The 21,374-nt window shown below is 37.5% G+C and overlaps 3 protein-coding genes across 7 annotated transcripts; 2 read left to right on the top strand and 1 right to left on the bottom strand.

The window, feature by feature from the left end:
• The first annotated feature begins 354 nt into the window (after positions 1–354).
• On the top strand, positions 355–5,643 carry LOC106708041. Its single transcript, XM_014499511.2, has 5 exons — positions 355–656; positions 934–2,372; positions 2,474–2,678; positions 4,313–4,488; positions 4,752–5,643. Exons 1-5 carry the CDS (start codon positions 530–532, stop codon positions 5,628–5,630), a joined length of 2,826 nt encoding a protein of 941 aa, XP_014354997.2. The 5' UTR covers positions 355–529; the 3' UTR covers positions 5,631–5,643.
• A 716-nt stretch (positions 5,644–6,359) lies between these two features.
• On the bottom strand, positions 6,360–7,447 carry LOC106708013 (39S ribosomal protein L12, mitochondrial). Its single transcript, XM_014499464.2, has 3 exons — positions 7,288–7,447; positions 6,845–7,121; positions 6,360–6,578 (listed from the first exon to the last, which is right to left on the bottom strand). Exons 1-3 carry the CDS (start codon positions 7,347–7,349, stop codon positions 6,375–6,377), a joined length of 543 nt encoding a protein of 180 aa, XP_014354950.2. The 5' UTR covers positions 7,350–7,447; the 3' UTR covers positions 6,360–6,374.
• Positions 7,448–7,725: 278 nt separating this feature from the next.
• LOC106708035 (cryptochrome-1) lies at positions 7,726–20,006 on the top strand. Of its 5 annotated transcripts, none has more exons than XM_014499499.2 (13): positions 7,726–7,857; positions 13,534–13,676; positions 13,932–14,078; positions 14,434–14,621; positions 14,971–15,087; positions 15,264–15,397; positions 15,537–15,632; positions 16,175–16,248; positions 16,363–16,489; positions 16,980–17,162; positions 17,273–17,440; positions 19,074–19,197; positions 19,528–20,006. In XM_014499499.2, the coding sequence occupies exons 2-13, from the start codon at positions 13,547–13,549 to the stop codon at positions 19,642–19,644; spliced, it is 1,605 nt and encodes a 534-aa protein (XP_014354985.2). In that variant the 5' UTR covers positions 7,726–7,857; positions 13,534–13,546; the 3' UTR covers positions 19,645–20,006. The 5 variants fall into 5 exon arrangements, with proteins under 5 accessions (XP_014354985.2, XP_014354986.2, XP_045535573.1 ...); XM_014499500.2 differs by lacking the exon at positions 7,726–7,857 and adding an exon at positions 9,975–10,065; XM_045679617.1 differs by lacking the exon at positions 7,726–7,857 and adding an exon at positions 12,900–13,217.
• Positions 20,007–21,374: the final 1,368 nt, after the last annotated feature.

Here is a 21,374-nt window from a genome sequence, read left to right as displayed (position 1 = left end):
ACTCGTTTGATAAGTTGTAAATTAAACACCAACAAGTACGAGTAGGTAATCTATTATTTACTGTCCTTGAAGATTTCGACCGCGGCCCGTGCATTGAATTCACTCGTGCGACGTTCACTTCAACTTTATACGTGTTTGAAGCGATAATTTGTTGAATGTTTGATGGATTATTATTATTAGTACTTTAGACTGTGTGACGTCATATTTCGGTGTTTATATTGTAATGATTTGATTTGTTTCATTCTTTTGTGCACGCAATAGAGTTTCGACAAACAAACTGTGATTTGTAACGGTTGTGCCTTCTTTAAAGCTTTATTCATTATATTTTATATAAATATAGATGATATAAAAATTACATTGCCGTTAAAGTATTTTATTTAAGACGTACTATTATAAATAGCCTATGAAGTAGTTATTTATTGAACTTTGTAGAGATAACAGTTAATCTAACTATGATAAGCGGCGTCCATTGAATGTGATTTAAAAAATGTGTAAGTAATCGTACAAGAAGTAAATTATACATGAAAAAATGTCGATGAATGATAGGAAGAAGAAACTTGTGCTGTTCTTTGCGAAGATATTTGAGGATGAATTCGAATTAAACACATATTACGCGGAAAGGATTTTAAAATATCTCCAAGAAACCCCTTTGAACGGTATGTTAATACAGATTATACAATTTGTGGTTCAATTTTTGACTTCCTAATAGTTTATTTGTTACAATGTTCATTTATTAATACGATTGACGGTTTTTGTTCATGTGATCTAAAGGTCGCTTCCGTAACTATTGCAAGATCTATGAAAATTGAATCTTATGGTTTTTAACCATAGAAAATCTTTCATATGCAGCCTCGCTATCTGTTTTAATAAATGTGTGAACATTTTTATATTATAGTGTGCCAGACCTTTTAATATTATCTTTTTCTTTTCTAGGTTTTGAAACTAACCTATTAGAATCATCATTTTTCTCAGACATTTTAATGAAAACGTATAACGGTTGCGAAGTGAAAACAAACTCTGTAAAGATATTCATTGCCAATGTTGTTTCGGTTATTTACAAGAATGAACTACAATTTAGCAAGTTAACAAACATGTTAAGATTCCATCGATTCCTGCAATACATGTGCAATTATAATTCGAGATGTGCGAAATACTCGGACCTTCTGTACGCGAGCATAAACATGGTAACATCGCCGATAGCCCACTACTCGGGCGTCAACTGGTTGGTGGAGAATAAGATGTGGCACTACGTGCTGTGCTGCTGCACGCACACCCGACCGCCGCACGTCTCGCGCGCAGCCTACAACTTCATCGCACAACTCCTCTGGAAACTAATCGAATTCGACGATGATGTTGTCTTAGCTGAAATTATAGAATATATCATAAAACCGGTGAGACACAACCAGTATCATATTACTAATACCATAAAAGACGGCGAGGAGAAAAATGTTTACGCGCCCATGATGTCGTCTTTAAACGCAATGTTAGTCGTTTTGGGCAGTTCCGATGATCAAATAACGAAAAGCTACAAGATAGCACCGATCCTAATGCAACGGTTTAATTTCGATACACATCTTCAGGTTATATTGGATGTTACCAGAGACCCCTGTTTGGCGAGAATTCTATGCGAGGTGCTATTCAAACTTTACTTGAATGCACTTTTGGATGCATACCATAAGAAGAAGAAAAGCGACAGCGAGATTTTGAACGAGGTTACTTCGATATACAATAACGTGCTGCAAAAACTAATTATGAAGCAAATGTCGGAAGCTGTCGCAGATTTCGTTGTAAAGTGCAATTTATTCTTGGCTAAATTGGGCGCGAAAAGACAAAAATTCTTCGAAAGAGATGGAAAGAAGTTCGAATTTCAAAATCAATTCGTGTTGCACTTGGTAGTTCCAATGTGGACGTATCATTCATTAAATTGCGGGAGCGAAGCTAAACTCATCGAAAAAGATAACTACTCGTTTAAACTGGCGAACGTAACGGCGGAACATATCACTCAATCTGCGGAATTGTTTCAAAAAGTCGTGCAAAACAATGCCGCTTATGTTAAACAGGTCACGATATACACAGTTAAAAACTTATTTCAGTTCCGAGGACAATTAACCAAAGCCACAGCTGGTATTCTGTATCAAGGATTGTACTACGTTTTGAAAACATTCATCATGTCAGACGACGTGGGTAATCATTTGATTTTAAGCGAAAATCCGCTGCGATCACCTGATGATGTCCGACTATTGAGTCTAGTGCTCGATGCAATAAAAATGCTTTTAAAGGAGCATCACATAAATTGGTACGAAAACTTAGAGATTATATGTCTTCAAGTAACTTTGTTAAATTTGATGAAGCAAAAATTTATGTGTGCAAAGGTTAGTGGATTAATTTCTTATAGAGTTACGTCCGTGTGAGAACAATATGTTAGACATGTCTTAGCTCTTAGCCGATAGTGATATTGTTTTGTGTTTTTCAGGGTCTAGTACAGACAATTGACTTGATCAACTTAAGTGTGCGGAATTTTCTCTCTCCGGACATGCAGCTCCTAGTAGAGAGCCATAGTGGCAGCTCACTGAGCGAGATCGGCGCGATGACCAAGGAATACATGCAGCACCCGGATTGGGAGGTTCGCGAATCCGCCCTCAGCCTGCTGCTAAGCTGTACCGATGTGTCCTTTGTCAGTATGTGAATTTTGTACAATTTCAGTTTTAGATACATACTTAATTACAAAAGCACATAGAATACTAAAATTCATATTTGTTGAAATATATTTTGAAATAAATCAATAGGTTGACAGTTTCAGAGTACAATATGCTCACGAACATCAATAGGTTGACTGTTTCAGAGTACAATATGCTCACGAACATCAATAGGTTGACAGTTTCAGAGTACAATATGCTCACGAACATCAATAGGTTGACAGTTTCAGAGTACAATATGCTCACGAACATCAATAGGTTGACAGTTTCAGAGTACAATATGCTCACGAACATCAATAGGTTGACAGTTTCAGAGTACAATATGCTCACGAACATCAATAGGTTGACAGTTTCAGAGTACAATATGCTCACGAACATCAATAGGTTGACTGTTTCAGAGTACAATATGCTCACGAACATCAATAGGTTGACAGTTTCAGAGTACAATATGCTCACGAACATCAATAGGTTGACAGTTTCAGAGTACAATATGCTCACGAACATCAATAGGTTGACAGTTTCAGAGTACAATATGCTCACGAACATCAATAGGTTGACAGTTTCAGAGTACAATATGCTCACGAACATCAATAGGTTGACAGTTTCAGAGTACAATATGCTCACGAACATCAATAGGTTGACAGTTTCAGAGTACAATATGCTCACGAACATCAATAGGTTGACAGTTTCAGAGTACAATATGCTCACGAACATCAATAGGTTGACAGTTTCAGAGTACAATATGCTCACGAACATCAATAGGTTGACAGTTTCAGAGTACAATATGCTCACGAACATCAATAGGTTGACAGTTTCAGAGTACAATATGCTCACGAACATCAATAGGTTGACAGTTTCAGAGTACAATATGCTTACGAACATCAATAGGTTGACAGTTTCAGAGTACAATATGCTCACGAACATCAATAGGTTGACAGTTTCAGAGTACAATATGCTCACGAACATCAATAGGTTGACTGTTTCAGAGTACAATATGCTCACGAACATCAATAGGTTGACAGTTTCAGAGTACAATATGCTCACGAACATCAATAGGTTGACAGTTTCAGAGTACAATATGCTCACGAACATCAATAGGTTGACAGTTTCAGAGTACAATATGCTCACGAACATCAATAGGTTGACAGTTTCAGAGTACAATATGCTCACGAACATCAATAGGTTGACAGTTTCAGAGTACAATATGCTCACGAACATCAATAGGTTGACAGTTTCAGAGTACAATATGCTCACGAACATCAATAGGTTGACAGTTTCAGAGTACAATATGCTCACGAACATCAATAGGTTGACAGTTTCAGAGTACAATATGCTCACGAACATCAATAGGTTGACAGTTTCAGAGTACAATATGCTCACGAACATCAATAGGTTGACAGTTTCAGAGTACAATATGCTCACGAACATCAATAGGTTGACAGTTTCAGAGTACAATATGCTCACGAACATCAATAGGTTGACAGTTTCAGAGTACAATATGCTCACGAACATCAATAGGTTGACAGTTTCAGAGTACAATATGCTCACGAACATCAATAGGTTGACAGTTTCAGAGTACAATATGCTCACGAACATCAATAGGTTGACTGTTTCAGAGTACATACCGCTACAAAAAGTGATATCGTCGAACCATCTGATGCTGTTAGCGGCGACCAGTGCACTAAGCGAAGCTGAGCCTTACGCGCAGGCCACCGCGCTGCAATGCCTGGCTGCCGCCGCCAAGATCGACAAGATCTGGATCGATGTCAAGAACGTGCATCCTAATTTATATGTAAGTACTGCTCTATGGTGGTATATTATATATTTAAAGTGCGTATTAGTGTAGGGTTTGACTGCCAAAACAATTAAAAACGTTGCCCTCCCACTCATTCCCGTTGAAAACAACAGAGACAGAGGTATATTTCAGAACATTTGTTTCGGCAATTGAAACCCTTATCCCATCCTCTTGTAGAGTCGAATCGTTGAATACTTGTACGTGAACACTTGTGTATTGTAGTTTATTAAATAAACTAATATCAATAATCATCTTTCCAGGTACAATTGATTAACTTAGCCCAAAGAAATCTAGAAGACATAATAAGAAAAGAGGCAACTAACGTATTGACTGAAATTTTCTTGCACCAAAATATTTCATATGAATTCAAAAACTGTTTGTTCCGAGTTATGGCAAAAGTTGCATTGAATGACTTGCACTTTGAAGTGCAGACAGCTGCTCTCAACTTCTGGCGGCACGCGATAAAGCGACTGTGTCTCGACCGCGGCATGGTGGACGGAAACTTCCCAACTGTAACGTTTTCAAAAGAAAAAAGAAAGATTGTCGTCTTCAATGACAACGAAATAAAAAAACAACTCAACAATATAATGAATGATCTGTCTTCTATCGGTTGCTTAAATGTTTTAGATAAATGTTTAGATATAGAACAAAATGTAGCTGTGATAGAAGAGGCTTATAAGATTGTAACCGAACTGAAAGTGGTATTGGATAATTATAAGTTTAGTCCAACAGAAACTGCTACTCCGAAAGAGGATTTGACCGAAAGTAAAACACAAATAGATATAGACTACGAAATGGAAGGATGTACGGAGATGTATACTTCGCACGGTGCAATGTTCGATTTACAAGAACTAATTATTGATGAAATAACTAACACTCCTCAAAGCGATCTCATTATGGATATTCTCGACAAAAGACCTGAGGAACAAAAAGAACTGTTAGAAACACATGACAGTGTACAAAACCCGATACAACCATATACATTCTTACAAAAAGTCAGTTCGAATGACTACCAGGCAATTATAAATATGAAGAAAGGATGGCGTCCCGATGAAACAAATCTAGACGATTTAATAGATGAAATATTGAGCAATAAAAGTGCATTACAAATGAACACCATAGATATGTGCGACGTTTAGAATTAAATATTTTATACCATAAACTAAGTTTTTTTTTTAATGTAAACCTGAGTTAAAATGTTTGATTATGTCATCCAACTGTTTCAAACAATAAACTTAAGGCTCTATTAAAGCTTAGATGGTTCATGATTGTTAAATTTATTGCAGTAAAAAATAATAATTTTCATTGGTGATATGTATGGAATAATGAATAATTTCACAAAGGTAGATCCTGTAACAATATTTTTTGAGTGCAGGAATGGGCCGGCTCGCTCCGTGAAATACCAAGACCACACAGAAGACAGGCGTTAAGGAAGCAATTCCGCATTTCACATAATGAGAGTTGTGCCGGAGGCCTAATTTTAGTCCTTTTTCCCTTATTAGGTAAGGATAGGAAGGGGAAGTGGATTTGGCGAAAGAGGGGAGCATAGAAGAGGGAATATTCTCGTTTTGTGTCCCCTTCTCCATTGATTAAAGGTAGGCAATGCACCGTCATTTGCAGATGTTTATGGGCAACGGTTGCCTCGCTATTTTGGTGAAACCTGGTGGCCCTTAGGTTGTTTGCCACCTTTTGATATAAAAAAAAAATATTAAGTACACACAAACATATAAAAGTTAAATAAGTCAGAAAAACTTGTATCTAAAAGGTGTGTGAGGTTGTGAGAAGACAATTTGTATTTATAATGGTAGTTATTAAGAAAATAAAGACTACAAATTTCTAGAATTAATCTTTATATTAAACAAACTAAAACTACTTAATTACATCTATTCAATTTCTATAACAGCTCCAACTTTGCTCAATGCTTCCTTTAGTTTTTCCGCCTCGTCTTTAGAAATGTCAGCCTTCACTACTGTGGGTACACTTTCAACAAATTTCTTGGCTTGTACCAAGTTAAATCCTTCCAGCAGACTCTTGACTTCTTTGATTAATGCCACCTTCTGTTTGTCATCAAACTTGGTCATTTTAACCTGAAATATGGATGAGATTATATTTTTACTTTTTTGTATTGAATTCAAATTCAATATGATATTGCAATACTAATTTGAAACTTAAATTATTGACCATAAGTTTTTCATAGAAAATGTTGCCTGTGAGCCATAATTATTTGTGTTTCTATGATTGCAACAGTTCAATTGTAGTAGTAATAAGGAAAATGCAAGATATAGATGCATAGTTAATAAATATTAGTTTTCAACTATAGCCACTATGCTTTGTAGGATTTCATGATACTCACTGTAAAGTTAGTCTTAACAGCTTTAGGCGCAGCTTCCTCTTCCTCTTGTGCTGCCGGCGCAGCCATCGCAAACCCTCCGATAGGCATAGCAGGGGCATCAGGAAGGTTAAGTCTTTTTTTCAAAACCTGACTGAGTTCTGACACTTCCAATAAGTTGAGGTTTGTTATATCCGCTACGATCTTCTCTATCTTCGGTGATACTGGCTTGTCAACACCCTCCGGTGGTGGGATGGTAAGGGGTTTGATAGCTTCACTTACATCTTGTCTTATAACAGAGCTGAAAATTGATAACAAAATGTTGGCATCACGTATATAGAACAAAAGGAAGTAATTAGATAGAAGACATATATGTTCAATCGTAGTGTTATATAAAAAGTACTGAATTTGAATAGCAATCTTAATTTACATAACCTTAAAGTTTGTATTTGTATAAGTTTTATTACCTCCTTGAAAATGTTCGCCATTGGCGAAAGGAGATATTTTTAATTATCCTGACGGTATTCATCACGTTATAGTTTATTAGATTTACAAATAGTTTTAATAATATTTTGTTTCAGTTACCAGATTTATAATTTTTTTAGGTTATACGTCGGAAATAGTTAACCTATCAATAACAGACAAAAAATATTAGTCTTTCATAAATTATGCAGAGTAAAATTAAATTTTTACAATATTTTTAAAATTAGATATAAACCCATGCGCAAAATTAACGACATGTCTAAATATTATATTAGACATGACCATGAGATTCAATTTCAAAGGCTTGAGATTTCCTGGTTTATCTGTACAATGCTCTGTCAGGTCGAACAGCTGACATTATAATGACACCTGTCAACGTCAACGTCAACTGACCTTGTATTTATTTACTAGTTTACATTTTATTTTTTGAAAAAAAAAATGCATTATTAGCGTAAGAAACAATGTTTAAAATATAGTATTGCCTAAGCAGTGGTTCCAACAAAGAATTTGACGTATAAAAATTGGCCAAACACTAAATAGTTATGTGGTAGCAGGTAAGTCAACAAGTCAAATCATAACTTTTTATTTTTTAACCGAATAATAAGTTCCTATTTCTAAACTAGATCTTTGTTTGTTGTTTTTAACTAGTACTTGTGTGTGGTATTTTCGATTTTTAAGTTAATGGTTAATACAAAGCGAAAACACGTTAGTAAATACCCGGTATAAAACCCCAGACCTCTAGATTGGAAGTCGATTTCTTAACCCACTGCACACAAATATGTCCTTAATTGAGTAGTATTTGTTCTATTGTATTTAATATCATTTGTATACTTGTTAATATTATCCTATTGTATCATCCTTTATTTGATCTGGTCTGTATATAATCCCCTTCATATTTAATAGGTTTGTTAATAAACTTGTCTATATCTGTTTTTGGTGCATTTGTTAACCATAGATATGGATTTAGGTTTTTTACATAAAACATTTATTTTTAAAAATAAAAGCATGTTTCCTTTAAGTAAAATGTCTTACAGTCGGTATATTGACTCATTTTCCTGACGGTGGCATAAAAAAATTCGACCCTGCACCTTTGTTAACACACAAAATAAACATAACAAAAGTTGTGACATTTTTAATGGTTTTCTAAGATTAAATTTCTGAAATATTCTTTAGTAATATTTACTAAGAAATGTTAAATTTTGCGTAATTAGTTAGAAATAGATCCTAAACTAATTAAAAGAAAAAATATTCCTTTGCATTTGTATGTGTTCTCTTTGCGTACTTAAGCGAAACTTTCGTTAATTGAGTTTCTAAATTTATCGATGGCTTAAGAAAACTTTGCAATGTTGATGAAATGTTTGCCAATTTTTTCTAGACTTTACGTAAACGTTAACAGATTTGTAGGTGTAGAAATAAGTAGCTGGGAATAAAAAGGAAGGAATATAGAGTAAGCAAAATTCATATAGTTTAATGTTACAACCATATTAAATTTATAAACCCTTGTAAAAGTCAGTAACCTCTGAATTCCAAGTTTGGTTTTGGTTCCAAGATAGGATTGTAAAATGAAATGTCATCCTTTAGATGTTTTATGATAGATCCAAATAAATACATAAGTATTGATTGTGTACCATAGAGATAACAACTGACATATATCACCTCCCTGGCCTTTTCCCACTCACGTTCGGTTGGCACACAAGATTATATAAACCTTAAAGTTTTGACTTAAGTTTTTACTGCCTGTCGACTGCCTGTCGTCAACCCTACTTGGGAGAGACAACTTACATACATATAATTATAAAAAAAATCGTATCATAATATACAACTACACACACTCACGCCTTAAACCCAGAGGAGTGGGCAGAGATCACGGACCTCCATTTGGTGTGATCAAATAAACCTCTGCAATCCACTTTTCGCCATTTCGGGAAACGACTCGCAACCCCGTCTTTGTTCCCGGGAGTTCACACATATGTGCGGATTGCATCACGATGTTTTCCGTCACAGTACGAACGTCGGATAAATGTACATATGTAAATCTAAAATCGAAAAACACATTGGTATATGGCGGGATTCGAACCTAGGATCTGCAGATTGAAGTCAAGTTCTTAACTCCTGAGCCACCGACGCTCATTGTATCATATTATGATGTTTAAATTTTGGCCCATTTTCTGTATAAACTAATGAAAACTATATGGTATAGTCTAAGAGCTAGGATTAAAAAGGTTGTTCAATTTGTAAGTAGGGAATATGCTAGATATAATAGTAGCTAATTGAATGTTATCTATGATAGATGATGTAGAATTATTTATAAAGTGAAATAGCCAGCATAAAAAAAACGCCATATATTTCGGAAAGTTGACGTAAGTGTTTTTTTTGGAGACTGTTTGGCGGAGGTGCACGTTGCCGGGGAATAAAGTTGAGTTTTGGATATAATCTGGTGTAAATGTACCAGAAGTCGATTCATCAAAACCAGTTAATGATTCTATGAGAAGAAAAATTAAAATTATATTGCTCTATGGTTTATTTATATATATATTTTTAATTAGAGGTTCATATGTGGAAGTTATATAACATACCTAGTGTTTTACGGTTGCCTATTGTGCGATATTGGATACTCGGGAAAAGTTTCCAGAATGTTCGTTACGTGTAGCGTAAGTACGGACTACGGAATATCGTCAGGAGCTTTCAGTTTGCTTTCAGAAGCCGTAGCGTTCTGACTTGTGAACTGAGTTAATTAGTTCCCGTACAGCCTTCTAATAGAAGTAAGTTTTTTATTACTATCTTTGTATTATTTAAATTTGATTTGACATTATTTACACGTAAAAGTATGCCTTTGTTATTAATTCTTTTATTAATATAATATTTTTTATTAATTCTTTTTATACAACTTTGAACATTTGCAACGTGTAAATTGATTGTTTGATCCTGGGTATGGAATCTGACCAAAAAACTCCAGAACAGCTAAACGTATCTCGATGAAATTTGGAATACATGTAGAACTAAGTATTGGAAAACACATAGGCCGCTTACTTTGTTTAAATTCTCCGCGAGGGATAGTCGCGGACTGAAGCTAGGTTAAAAATACGTATGAGTATTTCTAAACAAATAACTTTATTATGTAATGGTTTAATGGGCAACTACAATTCAAAAAGAGCCTTAACTGCTAAATCTCCTTATTCGCGACCCCAATTAAAAATTCACGGACCAAAAAATAGTCGAATTCCGTATTAGTCTAAAATATTTATTAGCGGTTTCGGTATTCACAGTACATTTAAGGAACGTAGCCCCGGGAATGCGGAGATTTGGGTGTTTTGCACTTAGGGATGTACCTCAAAGATTACAAATTATTCTCAGTGAGGTAGTAAATTGTATCTTAAATTATTGTTTAACCCAATTTAAAAAACAATATTTTAGTTGATTTCGCGATCAATATTTTTCTTTTTATGAAATTAATGGAATGTGATTTCGATACACTTGTAAGGTCTTAATGAACTTTCCGCGCTACCAATTACTGAAATGCTCGTTTGATTTTAAAAGGAGCGAACTTTATTAAAAAGTTTGAAGTTACGTTAATATTTTGTATATCTAATATATAAAATTCTCGTGTCACAATGTTCGTCGCCGTACTCCTCCGAAACGGCTTGACCGATTCTCATGAAATTTTGTGAGCATATTCAGTAGGTCTGAGAATCGGCCAACATCTATTTTTCATAACCCCCCCCCCCATTTAGTTTTTTTTTTCAACTGCGCGCGGACGGAGTCGCGGGCGACAGCTAGTATTTTGATAAAGTTCTTAGATTTTCGTCCTTAGTAAGCTATGTGTTATTTTTTTAACAATTATCTTCCAGAATAATTTAGTGTAACATTTTGTTTTAAGACTTTTTAACACGAACAAGTTATTTCTGATGTATTACTATTGTACTGTAAAATTAAGTTTCTTACCTGGTTGAGATAAAGTAATCGGGTGTTTTGAATTCATAGAATGGTTAATTATTGACCACATCCAAATAATCATAACGCCATTGTTAATGTATCAGTTTGTATAAAGAAAGATAATACACACCATAAGTGGTTACCGTCAGTTCCTACTGTCGAAAAACTTGTACAAAAACATGCTGTTATCACTGTTTTTTCTTATATATAAAATTCTCGTGTCACAATATTAGTTACCATACTCCTCCGAAACGGCTTGATCGATTTTTATGAAATTTTATATGTGTTTTCAGTAGGTCTGAGAATCGGCTACTATCTATTTTTCATACCCCTATCAAGTTTTTTTAAACTGCACGCGTTTTTATAAAACTAAGAGGATCACAATATGTTTTTGGAAAATAATTTAAACAGTGGAAACTTACCGTTGGTAAAGAAATTTTAAAAGCACAATGAAATTGAAACTATATCGCCCGTGTAAATAAGACACGTGACATGACTGTGTTTGACAGCATTTGTTCTAACTATGTTAAGCTACAACTGCAGGTGTTTTAAGCAAGTTTAACAAAACATTTAGTAATAGAATTATAGTTTAATTTGTCCTTTGTTCCAAATAAAAGCTTGGGTTAAAAATGTATGTCAATGTGACATTCACTCTGAAATTCGATAATCGATTAATAGACTTATACGTTTTTAATGAGTTAGTCATTTTAACTTACCACCTTAACTTAACGTTCCACCTTTTTCATTCGGGTCATGTCATCTTATTATCAGATTATTTTACTTAATATTATAAACTAGCTTTTACCCGTGACTCCATCCGCGCGGAATAAAAAAAAATGCACAAAAGATAAAAAAGTTCCTATGTCCGTCTCCTAGTTTTAAGCTACCTCCCCATCAATTTTCAGCTAAATCAGTTCGACCGATCTTGAGTTATAAATAGTGTAACTAACACAACTTTCTTTTATATATATGGATGTGATGAATGGATGGATGGATGGATGAATGGATGTTTGTTTGAAGGTATCTTCAGAACGGCTCAACGGATCTTAATGAAATTTGGCATGGTTGTAGAACATAGTCTGGAAGAACATAGGCTACTTATAAAGTTTTTTTTTAACTCCGCGCGGACGGAGTCGCGGGCGACAGCTAGTATATATATTACTAATGTTATAAATGTAAAAGTTTAGATGGATGGATGGATGGTTTTTTGTTTATTAGGTATCTCCAGAACAGCTAAACGCACCTTGCTGAAATTTGGCATAGATGTTGAACATAGTCTGGAAGAACACATAGGCTATTTTTTAATTCCGTGCAGACGGAGTCGCGGGTGACAGCTAGTCTAACTATATATTTCAAAGCACAATATTTAATTCCTTTGTATACACTCATGTTTTTCGTATTCCTCACGGTGACCAAAGTGGAATGAATCTAATATTCACCTTGAGCGCAAACGAGATGTAGCAGTTAAAGGGGTCATCAGACGAACAATTTATGCCCCTCAGTGCGCTTGTGTGTGTAGTCCGCCGATAGATGATTGATATGCATTGGATCAGGGGTTGTCAATGTTTGGATCAAAAATAACTCGATCTACTGATATCTTTATTTTTGTGAATTTCAACTATTGGCTTTTGGCAAACAAGTTTGAGTTATGTTGGAAGGGGTTAAAATATATTGCTTTATATACATGCTAGCAGATGTCAATGAACTCTTATTATATTTTAATTAGTACAAGCCACAGAACAATAACATCCGTTGTTATTATATTTCATTGCGATATTACGTAACCTGCTCTGTGACATAAATTGCAAATACCTTACTGCGTTCAGCAAAGTTATAATCTACGTCGATAAGCTTAGCGTGCACCCACACATAAAGTATAAACATGTATATATACTGTAACATACACCTAACTATACCTATGTGTGCTAACGCAACAGATGTTATGTAACAGGTCGTGGTTAGACGATTGTACACCTTGGAGGTTAGATTTGTTCTATTTTAAATTGAATTTTTGCTTGCAAAGAAAATAATATTTTCTCCTTACTCCTTTCCATGAGGATTACAATTGTTTGTTTAACATTTTCTTCGGATACGTTTAAGGTAATTAAGACTGTCGTTAGTGTGTCTGAACTTAGTTGAAACGCAATTGATTGGAAGTAAGTTTACTTTTGATTCGAAAAATTCAAAACTTAAGAGCAATTAATTAACAACATATATACATATATAACTTTGATTTTTAATCTTATGAAACGGTTCGATTTCAATAAATAAATATATAATTTTTATATATAACCCAGATATTGAAGAACAATGTTGGGCGGAAGCGCGTTATGGTTCCGGCACGGGTTGAGGCTGCACGACAACCCAGCGCTGCACAGCGCTCTAGAAGACAAGACCGTGCCCTTCTTTCCCATGTTCATTTTCGATGGAGAAACCGCAGGTATAAGAACTATAAGTAATAGTTTACGAATGGCGTCCTCCATTGACAGTCTGAATAATTACTATAGCTAAAAAATATTAAAAATTGTTTATGTCAAGATTAGAATTCTTCAATATTTATCATGTTCAGTGCTATTTAAATTTTTACATTTACCAAAGACAATTTGTCAGATGTATCGATGGTAATGAACATGTAAAGAAAGATTAACACAATTGCTTTACCTAGTTTTCTTCTTATCTGTAACATATGGCATAGGCACGAAGGTTGTGGGGTACAATCGTATGCGATACCTTCTGGAAGCACTCGAGGACTTGGACAATCAGTTTAAGAAGTATGGCGGCCGGCTCATCATGGTGAAGGGCACGCCGCATGTCATCTTCCGGCGTCTGTGGGAGGAATTCGGTAAGACGCGAATCAATTCGTTCTACATAATCTGTTTACTACACAAGTTGCCAGCTTCAGTGTCTCCGGCCGATGACGGGGATTTTCGTGAGTATGGCGATAAGGTACTTATTGACCAAGTATGTACTAACTGTTGTAAGTAAAAAAAAAATACATTAGCAATAGTATTTAGTTATTTATACCTGATTAATTTGTATTACATATTAAGTTTTAAATAAAAACATCACTTTTTAAGCAGCGTAAAAAGAACGGCAACCCAGGAAATGTCATTTTAGAATTTCTTGTTAAAAAAAGACCTTAAACATTGGCGCTATGATTGGTCTAATGTCATGGTGGGTATGTCTGAAATTTGCAGGCATAAGTAAGCTGTGCTTCGAGCAGGACTGTGAGCCGGTGTGGCGCGCACGCGATGACGCGGTGAAGTCGACGTGTCGCGAGATTGGGGTCGTGTGTCGCGAGCACGTGTCCCACACGTTGTGGGAGCCCGACACCGTCATACGATACAATGGGGGAATCCCACCTCTCACATATCAGATGTTTCTGGTCAGTTTGTGTTTCTACTTGCGAAATACTTATACAAAAATATATTGTCATCCCTTTAATTTATCATTTCCCTGTCTTTATCCCATTCAAGTAGGATTGGCGCTCCAGGATTTCATCCTCCAGGTCGATCGTTCATTCTCTTTGGAAAAATGTAAATGTGTTTTTATTGTTTTTTTTTATAAGTGAAGGGGGCAAACGAGCAATAGGAACACTAGGGTGTTCATCAACGAACATGGACGAACATGGCAATACCAGATGCGTTATGAGGTGTTTCAGCTAAGACCTAGCTTGTAATACGTGTTTAACTTTATTATTGTTATTTTAACATATATAAAAATATGTTTTAAAGCATACGGTGTCGACGATCGGGGACCCGCCGCGTCCCGTCAGCGATTTGGACCTCACCGGGGTGAACTTCGGCGTGTTGCCCGACACCTTCTACCAGGAGTTCACGGTCTTCGATAAAGTGAGGATAATTCGCGATATATTTAAACTAAATGATAACAATATAGTACAGTGTCTAGCGCAAAAAGTACTAAATTTTAGCATTAAACTAGTTAATTTCTTCGGCTCACTATCCAAGTCCTTGTATTCCCGTATACAAAATATTGCTAGTGATGTCTGACGAGCTGGTGTCTCAAGGTACCGAAGCCGGAGGAGCTGGACGTGCACCTGGAGCGCGAGGACATCCGCATGATCCGCTGGGTGGGAGGAGAGACTGCTGCGCTGCACCAGATGCAGCAGCGTCTGCAGGTTGAGTACGAGACATTCTGCAGGTCGGTCATCATAAACACGTTATAATTACTTAAATGTTTTTTTTTTTTTTGTAGAAAGCAATAACATCGCCTTGATTGAATATATTTGCCATTCCTTACTAGCAACGAATGATGTTATATTAAAAATGATAATTTGCAGAGGCTCGTACCTTCCAACTCACGGCAACCCGGACCTTTTGGGCCCGCCGATATCGCTAAGTCCGGCTTTACGATTCGGATGTCTGTCTGTCCGTAGGTAAGTTGTGTTTCATTATTTTGATTTGGCTAGTGAAAACATTGTAATTGTATTCAAGTTTTTAACAATTTATTGATTCACACAGTTCTTGTTTTGTATATAAAATACAGTAGACCCGCGGTTATCCGACAAGCTATATTTCGGACTATTTTACAAAAGAGTACCTTGTAATCTGACAAATTACAGATCGAATATAGTCCGAAGTAAAAATTAAATTTAGCGCCATTAATGCTATAAAATTTGCTATCTTACTAATATTATAAATGCAAATGTTTGAATGGATGTTGGTTTAAAGGTATCTCCAAAACGGCTCAACAGATCTTGATGAAATTTGCCACAAATGTAGAACATAGTCTGTAAGAATACAAACACTACTTATTATGTTTTTTTAATTCCGCGCGAACGGAGTCGCAGGCGATTCGATTTATAAAGCATGAAAATAAACATGTCGGATAACAAGGGGCGCTAAACTAGCCAGGGGACGAACTACCCGTGGGTCGACTGTTAATAAATTTTGAATTAAAATCACCTTATTTTGGCAGATTCTATTGGGCTTTACAAGATTTGTTCCAGCAAGTGCACCAAGGCCGGCTCTCTAGTGGTCATTTTATTACAGGTATCAATGTATTCCATATTAAATCCGACTCGAAGGACCATATTTTGAAATATTTACAATAATATTAATATATTTGAGGTAGTTCATGTAATACCGTGTGCTGTTTATTTGCAGGTCAGCTGATTTGGCGCGAATATTTTTACACGATGAGTGTAAACAATCCAAATTACGGGAAAATGAGCGGGAACTCCATCTGTCTTGATATACCCTGGAAGAATCCTGAAGGAGATGAATTGACTAAGTATTGTCACTTTTATATTATTTGTGTAAATAAAATTTGTTTTCTCCAAGGTATTTTTTTTTAAATAGTTGTTGAAATTGAATTACAATATTTTGATATTATTTAGTTGAAATCTTTTTCAGTTTCTGCAATTGAAGGAGGCGAATTTTTTCTCAAGAGGTTCTTAATTTATTTTAGGAGTATCGTCATTGTGGAAATTGTTTAAGTTTTATAAACTAAGCAAAGTAATTAACCGTTGGTTTCCGAGACCATAATCCCCGTTTAAAAAAAGATTGTTATCATTGTTTAATACAGAGATTTTGACAGTGATAAATTATGTCGTTATAGGAAACATTAAGCAGTACGTACTGTACTGTAAATAAGCTTCACTCTTTCGGAATAAGACAAATTATATATAAAAGTGATTTTTTTGGTTAGGTTTAGAAATAGAATCCTTATTTATGTGGCATTCTGGTCTGATATGGGTAAGAAATAAGCCTTTATATGTTAGATGGACAGAGGGTCGCACTGGGTTCCCTTTCATCGACGCGGCGATGCGGCAGCTGCGGTCTGAGGGCTGGCTGCACCACGTGCTGCGCAACACTGTGGCCTCCTTCCTCACACGCGGCACGCTCTGGCTCTCCTGGGAACACGGCCTCGACCACTTCCTCAAGTATCTGCTCGACGCCGACTGGTCTGTACACTTTACAAGTGGCTGTAGTGGGGAATTCACTACGGTAGATAAGTTTTTCGCGTTTAAAAATGCAACAGTGGTGTGTGTACGAGCCAGGTGAGCTTGCGCAGGTCAGTGTGCGCGGGCAACTGGATGTGGGTGTCGTCGTCGGCGTTCGAGGCGCTTCTGGACTCGAGCGAGTGCGCTTGCCCCGTGCGCCTGGGCCGCCGACTCGACCCCGACGGCGAGTACGTGCGCCGCTACGTGCCCGAGCTGGCGCGCGTGCCAGTGCAGTACATGTGAGTGAATCCCAACAGATGACAGCGCTGCTGGACTGGAGCGAGTGCGCTTGCCCCGTGCGCCGCTACGTGCCCGAGCTGGCGCGCGTGCCCGTGCAGTACATGTGAGTGAATCCCAACAGATGACAGCGCTGCTGGACTGGAGCGAGTGCGCTTGCCCCGTGCGCCGCTACGTGCCCGAGCTGGCGCGCGTGCCAGTGCAGTACATGTGAGTGAATCCCAACAGATGACAGCGCTGCTGGACTGGAGCGAGTGCGCTTGCCCCGTGCGCCGCTACGTGCCCGAGCTGGCGCGCGTGCCAGTGCAGTACATGTGAGTGAATCCCAACAGATGACAGCGCTGCTGGACTGGAGCGAGTGCGCTTGCCCCGTGCGCCGCTACGTGCCCGAGCTGGCGCGCGTGCCAGTGCAGTACATGTGAGTGAATCCCAACAGATGACAGCGCTGCTGGACTGGAGCGAGTGCGCTTGCCCCGTGCGCCGCTACGTGCCCGAGCTGGCGCGCGTGCCAGTGCAGTACATGTGAGTGAATCCCAACAGATGACAGCGCTGCTGGACTGGAGCGAGTGCGCTTGCCCCGTGCGCCGCTACGTGCCCGAGCTGGCGCGCGTGCCAGTGCAGTACATGTGAGTGAATCCCAACAGATGACAGCGCTGCTGGACTGGAGCGAGTGCGCTTGCCCCGTGCGCCGCTACGTGCCCGAGCTGGCGCGCGTGCCAGTGCAGTACATGTGAGTGAATCCCAACAGATGACAGCGCTGCTGGACTGGAGCGAGTGCGCTTGCCCCGTGCGCCGCTACGTGCCCGAGCTGGCGCGCGTGCCAGTGCAGTACATGTGAGTGAATCCCAACAGATGACAGCGCTGCTGGACTGGAGCGAGTGCGCTTGCCCCGTGCGCCGCTACGTGCCCGAGCTGGCGCGCGTGCCCGTGCAGTACATGTGAGTGAATCCCAACAGATGACAGCGCTGCTGGACTGGAGCGAGTGCGCTTGCCCCGTGCGCCGCTACGTGCCCGAGCTGGCGCGCGTGCCAGTGCAGTACATGTGAGTGAATCCCAACAGATGACAGCGCTGCTGGACTGGAGCGAGTGCGCTTGCCCCGTGCGCCGCTACGTGCCCGAGCTGGCGCGCGTGCCAGTGCAGTACATGTGAGTGAATCCCAACAGATGACAGCGCTGCTGGACTGGAGCGAGTGCGCTTGCCCCGTGCGCCGCTACGTGCCCGAGCTGGCGCGTGTGCCCGTGCAGTACATGTGAGTGAATCCCAACAGATGACAGCGCTGCTGGACTGGAGCGAGTGCGCTTGCCCCGTGCGCCGCTACGTGCCCGAGCTGGCGCGCGTGCCCGTGCAGTACATGTGAGTGAATCCCAACAGATGACAGCGCTGCTGGACTGGAGCGAGTGCGCTTGCCCCGTGCGCCGCTACGTGCCCGAGCTGGCGCGCGTGCCAGTGCAGTACATGTGAGTGAATCCCAACAGATGACAGCGCTGCTGGACTGGAGCGAGTGCGCTTGCCCCGTGATGATGCCATTAAATGAGGACTACTAGTAGTCATTATATTTTTAACCACGGTCTACTACTAAGGACTAGTTGTTATGTAGTAATATTTCTTGTCGAACGAGTATAATTTTGTGTTAGATACGAGCCATGGAAGGCTCCGATCGACGTGCAGGAGCGCGCCAACTGTATCATCGGCAAGGACTACCCCGCGCCAATGGTCAATCATCTCGACGCCGCCGCACGCAACAAGAACAATATGAAGGTAATCTCAAGATAGGTACTACTTATGTTAACTCTCGTCGACTGTGTTTAAAATTTTAATAATGCTCGCATTCTAATTTTGATTTATCACTTATTGCCCGGTTAATTATCAAATTGTTTGAACAAAATATTAGAAATCAAACTTTTCATATATTAACAAAAACATGAAAAAAGCCGTAAAAATAATTTGAACAAGAGATAAAATTTGACAGTTTTCGATTACTTTTCTTAAATTTTTTTCTGCTTATATTAGTGGCATTGTAAACACGGATTTAATTTTACTTCAAATTACTCTAACACCAAAGTCTAATTCCACATAAAATCTATCCAGGAGTTACGTAGGATTCTGGAGAAGGCTCCACCGCACTGCTGCCCCTCGTCCGAGGAGGAGATCCGTCGCTTCATGTGGCTCAATGACGACACCGAGTCTGAGGTCAGCACCTCTTAGATCAAATACGACTTTATTACAAGCGTACGAAAGTCGAAAATATGCACGCAGCTACAGTATGTTTTATTTTCTTTAATTATTAATAAGGCTTAAAAGCTATATTGCTTTCATTGATATTGTAGTGGTGTAGAAATACTTTATTTTCTCCTATGTGTTTGTTATACAGTCGAACCTGGATAAGCGAGAGTCTAATGAACCGATGTTTATCTCGCTTTTAGATGGTTTTCTCTAAGAGTTTCTCGCTAATGGAGGTCGTCCGTACCGGAAAATGTCTCTCGCTTATCCAGGTTCGACTGTATTTGTCTAAGATATATCCAAAGTAGAAATGTAAGTAAAATATATATCTCGAATATAAAACCAAACCAAACAAAATACTTTTTTTGAAATATTATACTTTTTAAATATTTTATCTAATTGTATCTGATATTGGTCTATTATTAAACTTGTTTTATTAATTTTTTCATTATATTTCGAAAAATTTAATGGATAGTAATGCCTAAAATATATCTGATATGTGGCTGTGAAATTATTTATTACGAATTCTAATGATTTTTTTCTTTTGATAACACTAATTAAATTGACGAGTCTGAAACTAGACGGTACCTACACTGAAATTATACTTGAGTTTAAATCCTGATCTTTAATTATTATAAATAACGCCTCAACACAGTTTTAACAAGTTTTTTTTAAATAATGTTTATTATTCTGTTTTATTCGGTAAGAAATCCGCATTTAAATAGAGTCGCACTTTGATCAGCGAGAGTCCAAGGTAACGATATTTCTCTCGCGTTTAAAGGTTTCGATCTCGATCTTTCTTACTCGAATTTCTCGTTTATGAAGATTCATCAATACTGGAATCTGATTTATTAAGGTTCGACTGTATTTTAAACACATACAATTATAAATAAAATTCTTTAGAGACACATTAATTAGTAGAAAAATAATAAGATAGAATGAATTGACTTGGGCCAAAAAAATAGTCTTACTTAAAAAAACTCTTTACATATTAAAATGTTAACATCATTCCAAATAAATGACAGGGTACAATATACACTACTTATCAAGTTGACATTTTTTATATTTATTTCTTTCTTTACCAAATTTTTAAAGAAGTATATATAATGTATTTATATTTATATATTACACCAAAGTATTTACCCAATATTTTTATATGTAATGTGTGTTTAGATTTATGTGTTGTGTAAAAGAATAATAAAATGTTTGTCTTAAATTGGCGTTTTATTTAAACTTTTGTTTGTTTTTTAAAGTATACAATTTATTGGTCTATTATATAACACTCTTTTTATATAACCTAATAGGAAAAATAAATAATACTTCCTTGGATTGCTAAACAATTTAGTAAGATTGATTTTATATGTGTTTCCCTTCTCAGCTTTTTCTTATAAGGAAAGGATTGGAAGAGGACGTGGATTTGACGGTGAAGTAGACACATAGGAAGGAGAAATATTCTCTTTCTATGTATACCCTCCTCCATCGGTTAAAGGTAGTCAATGCATTTGCGATTGCAGATGTCTATGGGCAGCAGTCGCTTCTCTATTTCATCGAATTCAGGCCAAATTTTAGACTTTTTTATAAATATGTACAAAACAAAACTACTTTTTTATTTATAGGAATGATTATAATTCTTAAAAAATATATTCAAAATTATTTACATTTTTATCAACATTCTTCAATAATTTTTTTCTTCCCATCCCCTAAAGTACTATTAA

The sequence above is a fragment of the Papilio machaon genome, chromosome 10 (assembly GCF_912999745.1).
Source record: "Papilio machaon chromosome 10, ilPapMach1.1, whole genome shotgun sequence".
In the NCBI taxonomy this organism is placed as follows: Eukaryota; Metazoa; Arthropoda; class Insecta; order Lepidoptera; family Papilionidae; genus Papilio; species Papilio machaon.
This window is presented reverse-complemented; position numbering and strand designations above follow the sequence as displayed.